General features: G+C 39.4%; 2 protein-coding genes across 3 annotated transcripts; both read right to left on the bottom strand.

Moving 5' to 3' along the window:
* Positions 1-674: 674 nt before the first annotated feature.
* On the bottom strand, positions 675-2806 carry lrrc23 (leucine rich repeat containing 23). Its single transcript, XM_079850113.1, has 8 exons — positions 2710-2806; positions 2374-2492; positions 2132-2247; positions 1762-2024; positions 1410-1540; positions 1182-1318; positions 852-1050; positions 675-727 (listed from the first exon to the last, which is right to left on the bottom strand). Exons 2-8 carry the CDS (start codon positions 2461-2463, stop codon positions 686-688), a joined length of 978 nt encoding a protein of 325 aa, XP_079706239.1. The 5' UTR covers positions 2464-2492; positions 2710-2806; the 3' UTR covers positions 675-685.
* A 386-nt stretch (positions 2807-3192) lies between these two features.
* On the bottom strand, positions 3193-7002 carry LOC307145636 (uncharacterized protein). 2 transcript variants are annotated; one of them, XR_013818977.1, is made up of 6 exons: positions 6465-6995; positions 5550-5944; positions 5314-5474; positions 5102-5234; positions 4597-5029; positions 3193-3709 (listed from the first exon to the last, which is right to left on the bottom strand). XR_013818977.1 is itself a non-coding variant. In XM_079848995.1 (5 exons), the coding sequence occupies exons 1-5, from the start codon at positions 6673-6675 to the stop codon at positions 4859-4861; spliced, it is 1071 nt and encodes a 356-aa protein (XP_079705121.1). In that variant the 5' UTR covers positions 6676-7002; the 3' UTR covers positions 4539-4858. The 2 variants fall into 2 exon arrangements, 1 of the variants encoding a protein (XP_079705121.1); XM_079848995.1 differs by lacking the exon at positions 3193-3709 and having other exon boundaries at positions 4539-5029; positions 6465-7002.
* Positions 7003-7014: the final 12 nt, after the last annotated feature.

Raw genomic sequence — 7014 nt, forward strand, 5'->3', positions numbered from 1 at the left:
GTTTTTGTCCTTAAACGCTACTGTGTGTGGGACTAATTTCTTATGCCTCTCACACATATTATACTATACGTAGACCATAAAAACCTAATGTATCGAATATTATACAAAACAGGACACATTGCAGTTTTTTTTGTCTTAAAGTTCAATAAACTGTCTATAAAAAAAAAAAATTGTTTCTGACTATTTCCTGTCTGGCTTATGGGGTTAAAAACAGGTTATTCCCCTTTAATGTGGGCGGTTATAAACAAAAGAGTTGAGGAAGTGGCAAAAGTAAAACATGAATCCGGTCAGAGTAATCTTTGTGGACTTCCAGAAACATTAGAGCATGAGTTGATTAACTGTAGGGCATATGAAAGGGAAAGACTCAAAATAAAAGAAGAGGAATTAAAATCTGCTGGCATTAATTCTCTGACATTACAGAATGTGCTAAACAGTTCTTATAAAGGTCATTCAGCTCTAATATTTTTTTCTGAAAATAATAAAGTTATATAATGATAGGCAATAGATTAGAGTGTTGTACCTTCTTATCATATCTAGTCTATTGACAAGTGCTGTTCAGTATGGTTCATCTTTTTTACCAACAGCTGCAGACATAAAGATCACATCAGAGACTATACTTTTTATAGTAGACTTTATTGAATATAAAATTATCTTTACAAGTACATTTCAATGTAGCACAGCCTATTCAGTTATCCTCTCGATCTTCAGCATATTCTTCATCAAATTCCTAAAAAAAAGACAATGTTGCAATGTAAAGTTAAAATATTATCTGAGAAACCTTTATTGACACAACTAGGCTAAATAAAAAGTAGGTAATTAACAATAGCATATGCCATTAACAGGTTCCACACCTTCTCCTGGGCCGCAGACTTCTCTTCAGCTGTGATGGGATCCTTGTCCAGTCTCTCCAGCTGGGACAGATGTGAGATCACATACATCCTGTAATCGTCAGTCTTCGCTAAAGGGTTCTCCAAGAGCACAAGGGCCGTCAATGTTTGCCCAGCACTCACTAGATTTCGCAAAGCCCTCATAGAAGATATAAGGTTCCCCCTTAAGGTGTGAAAAAGAGGGTTATCAGACAGTGGTAACGAGACTGTCTATATTAGTGAAACACATTCGCTTTTTTCAATTTCAGCCAGACTGAGAAAATGCCAAACCGGGTGTTATTGTATTTCTGTTACCTGACGTTAAGATACTGGAGACATTTCATGTTGGGGCTGAGTCCATCTAGTGTTTCTAACTGGTTATCTCTGAGGTGAAGAGTTTTGAGATGCTCAAGCTTCTCCAGACCCTCCAGTCGCTTTAGGTTGTTCTGAGCCTAAATAGTTGGGCGAAAGTGTCAGGTGGTAGTTTAATCAGCATCATGTACTTTTATCTACCATAAACATCAATACAACAAGCAATTGTACCAGATACAAGTGGCGTAAATTGGGGAGGTAAATGCCATCTGTAGTTTCCAAACAATTTCCTCTGAGCTCGAGAGTCACCAGATTGGTTAGATTGTGATATTCCAGTCCCTGCATGGTCTGGATACCATTACCTAAAAATATAGAAATTAAATGTTAGTGTTTAGTGCTGCTAAATGTTGTATTTTTATTGTCTAGTGCAGATTACAATGAAGTTCAAAATATATATTGAATTACATACTGTATTTTACATAACTGATTTGCCGAAATAAACCAGTGTGGTTGGTACCATAGTATAAAAAGGGCTCATTGCCACTGCAAAAGTACAATAACCTACTAAATGGACGTAACTAACCAGTGAGATTGAGGGTTTCCAGTGCTGGGCCTCCAATGCCCTTAACATCAAATAGGCGGTTGTTGGCAAAGCTCAGCCACTGTAGGTAAGTGAGCTGGCCAAACGGCTGACCCTCGAAACGCTGAAGCAGGTTACCGTCTCCCTTCACCCACAACAGCTGGGTGAGGTTGGCCAATGGAGAGAAGTCTGACAAATGATTGCAGGAGAAGTCCAAGTAGCGCAGATGGATGAAGGAGCTGATCAAGGCCAGGTCTGTCAGACCCCTGGTTTAGACAGGTACAGTGGGAAGCAACATTGTGAGATACAGTAAATATGGATGGCAACATGTTGGGAATGATGGGATTAAGAAGAACGTCCCAGACAAGCTTACTTGCTTTTAAGGTCAAGTCTGACATAGGCATGAGACAGACCATTCCCTGTGCGACACAATAAGGACAGGCTTTTCGCCATCATGTCTTGGGTTAGTGGACAGGACTCTAACGTTAGCTGATAATAAAGTAAGAAACATAAAAGAAAATCAAAGACAATCTTGATGTCTTCTGATTTTTATTAATATAGTATAACACATGTTAATATATTAAGAACAATAAGAATAATGTTTGTTTAATTTACCTGATCCTCTTGTCCTGAAATCTCCTTTTTCTCTACCTCTTCATCTTCTTCTCCTGCTTTCAACACCTCATCTTCATCAGAGCTTGACATTATTCTGCTGTCTTGGTTACCTTGATCAACTTTTAACGTGTTAAAATAAATGATTTTACATTTATCAGTTCGTTCACATTATCAGCACGCTAGCTAACTTAAGCACTAAACTAACAATATAGGTTACTTCTCGCACCAAAAAGAACCAAATTACTCTTACACAGTAAAAAAAAAAAAAAAAAACTTAATGAATCAAAAAGAATTGACTTCAATACGTAATTTGAACAGGTTTTCTTTGTCACTTACCTCGCGAAGAATCGTGTTTATGGCGTTACCATAGTTACCATGCGTCACAGAGCGCCTAAATATGCATGATGAGTTTTCTTTTTATCTTGCATGTGAATGTGTATCTATTAAATGCTCAAATTAAATGTATATACAACAAATCTTGATTAAAACCTGAAAATAAGGTGACAATCAAGAAGCTGTTTTTTTTTCGGTGGCATAAGTTACTTCAGTACAAATGTTTACAGTATACGCTAATTTTCGTCAGTTCGATTGAATCCAATCCGATTTCAGATTCTGAAAGTTCTGTTTATATGAATCTAATTATTGTTTTGATGTCAAATCTTAAAAGAAAGCTGACAAATATATCAGAAGAACTAATGTTCACTAAATATTCAGTCTCCTGGCTGCACACATACACTTAAATAATACGTTAGTTTAAAACGTGTGTAAACAAGTGATAAATACAGAGACGATCAACACAGTGCAAAGTGACCAGACAATGAAGTCAAAATAATTTATTTCTGAAGCAACTCTCAAAAAATGTTATACAAAAAATAACTTTAAAATGGCCATCATAAATGATGCTTTAAATAACAATACACACTAAAAGCAGTAACTGTGCAATGGCAAACTTCAGTAGAATAACAATCTCCCATGACAGTGAGATAAAAATGATGGAATCATTAACTGTTGTTTGGATTATTTAATTGGATTAGAAACTTTTTAAAACAGAACCTTTACCTCAGAACTTTGAAACTAGTGAGGATGCACACTTTAGTGTGAAATGAAATAATGGCAATATAAGATTGTAACATGTAAAAGTGTGTAAAACTGCATACATGTAAACTAAAAGCTACTCAATCCATGAACGTTAGAAATTGTCAAATTCTGCTTTGGTTAGTCTCATCTTCAAACTGGTGTTAGAACAAACCAAAAGGATTTAAAAATATAATAGAAGTGCAAAAACAATGAATTCTTCACAAAAAAAGGTAAAAAAATTCAAGTGTTTTGATTAGTGCTGTCAAATCGATTAATATAATATACATGGGTATGAATTCTCCAAAGAGGCAAGGGAGGCAGGAGAAAATAATCCATATTACAAAAATAAAACAATGCAAATATTACAAAATGTGACATTATAAAGTTAAAAATTTGTCGTTTTTCTAAAGTAACACTGTCCAGCAGCGACACCCACAGGTGAAGTTACAGCAGGATGTCACGTCTCTCTTGCCTCCCCTGAGCCCATTGCCTTTTAACAGACCCCCTAAAGCATGCAGTGGGTTTAAAGGAGAACCGATTTTTGTCGTTGTTCTCTGTATTGACAGCACTCCAAATGTACAAAAAAATGAGCTCAATGTTAAAATTGACCGGAGTTCTCCTTTAATGGGGGGTAATTGAGAATGAATGGGGGGGGGGGGGGGGAAGTCACGTGAGAGGAGGCAATGCCTCCATCGCGCTATGATTGGTTCACGCGATAAATCCCGCCTCTTATTTTCGTGGGTGTTCCGTGTTCGCGAATCAGTCTGAATGAATAAAATGATGGTGTTACTGGGAAGACTAATTAAAAAGTAAGTATACAGCTCAGACACTTAGATCTCACTGCTTTATGTCATGCCAAAATCAAACTTGAAATGGTCTGAAAACATGACACTGGTTCTTTTAGGGAGTAATCAGCTTGCTGAAATTAAAGATACATCTTCGTGTCTAATATATATATATATATATATATATATATATATACAAACTTATGTTAGAAGCAATTAATCGATTTGACAGCACTAGTTTTGATATGATTAACTTAATTTTGTTAACTGCATCAAAATATAACTCTGATGTTCACAAACCCTGAGAATACTGTTGAAAGAACCATTTTAATGAGCATATAACACAATAGATCTATGGAGCAGCTGCCAATGTGTTTATGATTGTTAGATCTTCAGAGTGCTAATCGGACCCATGACAGTAAATAATATATATCAATATTTTGATATACATGATGGATCTATTGATTGTAACATTATTCATTCGGGTAAATAAAGGGTATTGATCTGTGGTTGTAGCAGAGGACATGGTTTTTCCACATATACGCACATACCACAGGATTGTGTTTATGCATAATTTGTCTGTTTTATATGATGTTTCCCTGCATGACTTGAGATTCATCGAACTACCCCGTTTGGATGTTCCCCTCATAGTTCTCCATGCAGATCTGGATGCGTCGGGTGAAATATCCAGTCTCAGAAATGGCCTTCAGAAGGTCGTTCTGTACCAGACACAGATCGTACAGCTCTGATGTGGAGGCTGTTCGAGTCTGCAAGCCCTCGGGGTCCAAGAACACCTGAGTGTATAGTGGTATGGGTGAGAAACATGGGACGTTCATTCTGGAGAAGATAAAATGAACATTACGCACCTTAGGATGAACAATTGTGTCCTTGTCGTTTTGCCGAATGTTGTCATCAATGAAGATATGCTGAACTTTGGCATCAAAAGGGTCAATCCAGAGTGGTTTTCCTCCTAAAATGGAGTATGTGTTCTGTGCCCACCTATTTGGGAAGGACAAAGGCTTGATACTGATAAACAACACAATTAAAACATTTTTTTGATCCATAACAGGCTCCTCACCAGTCAAAGTTGTCTTGGAAGCCACCCAGACCCTCAGCAGAGCTCAGATACTGGTACACACACCGCTCTCCGTCCCGTGTGGACACGTGTTCTTCTCCACGAGTCAGCGTTGCACCCTTCCCGCTGCACCTGATGCGTCCGGCGGTCACATTCACCTTCAGCTGTGAGGGGAGACAGTCCTAATGAGGCTTGCTTCATCTAGGATAACACAAATCCTAGTTCTGCATGTTAAATACCTTTAGAGCCGGGAGGTCGGGAAAGAGCGGATGTGAGCCGTGTTCGACTGTGTGCTGGATGGCAGTCAGAACACGGGGCAGATCTGAGCCAAACGTACGGAACAGGACGGAGAACTCCACACCTTGACAAGCCAAGTCCTGCAGCATCTGGAAGAAGGAAGGTAGGATCCAGTGATACAGCTTCCCATCTTCTCCCTTAACAGATAGCTCCTTATCCGCAGGTAAGTCAGACGGCCATCGGAGCAGCTCTAGATGTTCTTCCAGGACCTTCCGGAACCGTCGGCCTGGACCTACGGTGGTGAAGCTTGCCACTCGCCCAAACTGGGAGTAGTATGTAACAGCGCCCTCACAAGGCTGGAGGAGAGATGGTGCTTCTGACAACCACTCCCATTTACCTGCAAGCAGTGAGAAGAACCACGTGATGTGATGCTGAGCAAGTATGCAAGGCAACCACTTCACAGACAGGGCTTAGATTAATACCTGTAACCCGTGTTTTTCCAACTCGTAACTGGGAGTACATCGATCACGGGTACGAGGTCACGGGTGGGAAGTCACGGGTTTGACTGCCGTTCTAGTGCACTTTCACGGGTATAAGGTTGGAAAAACACGGGTTACAGGTTTCCTGGAACGCTACAAAGTCGTGGTTTGAAGTCGTGATTTACGTGCTCAAAAACCTGCCTGGAACGCAGCATAAGCTAAGATTAGACCTTAGTTCAATAAGGACATTTAAGTAGCTTTTATAAACGTGCCTTAGAAAAAACACATTACTGATGTACTTCTTGAGACAAAACAATGGCACTGAAATATTTTAAGAGATGTCAGTGCAAGTTGATTTCAGCTCAAACATACATTTTAGTCTGGAACTAACGTTAGGCTTAAACCTGGTCTGTGAAGCCCTAAAATAAGTTGTCTTACCTTTAGTCATTCGCCCCCAGGTCACCGTGGACAGGAAGTATTCAAGAGCACCTACAGTTCCTTGTCGAGTGACTGCGTCAGATACAAGGATTGTGTTGTTGAGATCAAAGTGAAGGACGATTCTTCTGGAAGGTCTCCTCGGGTCTTTATCTTCTGCCCCGTCAGAGTTTTGGTCGATACTTGTTTTAGGGATCCTCTCCGCGTTATACATATTGCTAAAATATTTATATGAAGGTTAATATAGGTTTGACTAATCAAAGATACTTCAACGTAGACTAGGATAATTATCTCTGGCGACGAGTGACTGATGAATCCCTCCAGATTCCATGCGAGTGACTCCTGATGACACTCATCTCAATGTAAAACAGCATGACACGTGATGATCTCATTCTCTATCCGTCGCGCAGTCAGTTAAAGGACACATTCGTTGGCTTCATTCGTTTAAGAAAGAACTTTGAATAAAAACCGCTGACGGCGCTGAGCTCTCCAAACCGGCTTTTGCGATGCCAGCATGACTTCCTTGTCAGTGTCAAATACCGCGAGAAAGAGC

The sequence above is a fragment of the Squalius cephalus genome (assembly GCF_949319135.1).
Source record: "Squalius cephalus genome assembly, chromosome: 18".
Lineage (NCBI taxonomy): Eukaryota > Metazoa > Chordata > Actinopteri > Cypriniformes > Leuciscidae > Squalius > Squalius cephalus.

What these genes read in the sequence shown, in the direction of transcription:
- lrrc23 (XM_079850113.1), bottom strand. Translation starts at nt 2,463, where the DNA reads ATGTCAAGCTCTGATGAAGATGAGGTGTTGAAAGCAGGAGAAGAAGAT. An exon ending in TTTCAGGACAAGAGGATCAG is followed by an intron (nt 2,248 to 2,373) that starts GTAAATTAAACA and finishes CTTTATTATCAG; the next exon opens with CTAACGTTAGAGTCCTGTCC. An exon ending in ATTTACGCCACTTGTATCTG is followed by an intron (nt 1,319 to 1,409) that starts GTACAATTGCTT and finishes CCAACTATTTAG; the next exon opens with GCTCAGAACAACCTAAAGCG.
- LOC307145636 (XM_079848995.1), bottom strand. Translation starts at nt 6,675, where the DNA reads ATGTATAACGCGGAGAGGATCCCTAAAACAAGTATCGACCAAAACTCT. An exon ending in CCGACCTCCCGGCTCTAAAG is followed by an intron (nt 5,475 to 5,549) that starts GTATTTAACATG and finishes CTCCCCTCACAG; the next exon opens with CTGAAGGTGAATGTGACCGC. An exon ending in ACACAATTGTTCATCCTAAG is followed by an intron (nt 5,030 to 5,101) that starts GTGCGTAATGTT and finishes CTATACACTCAG; the next exon opens with GTGTTCTTGGACCCCGAGGG.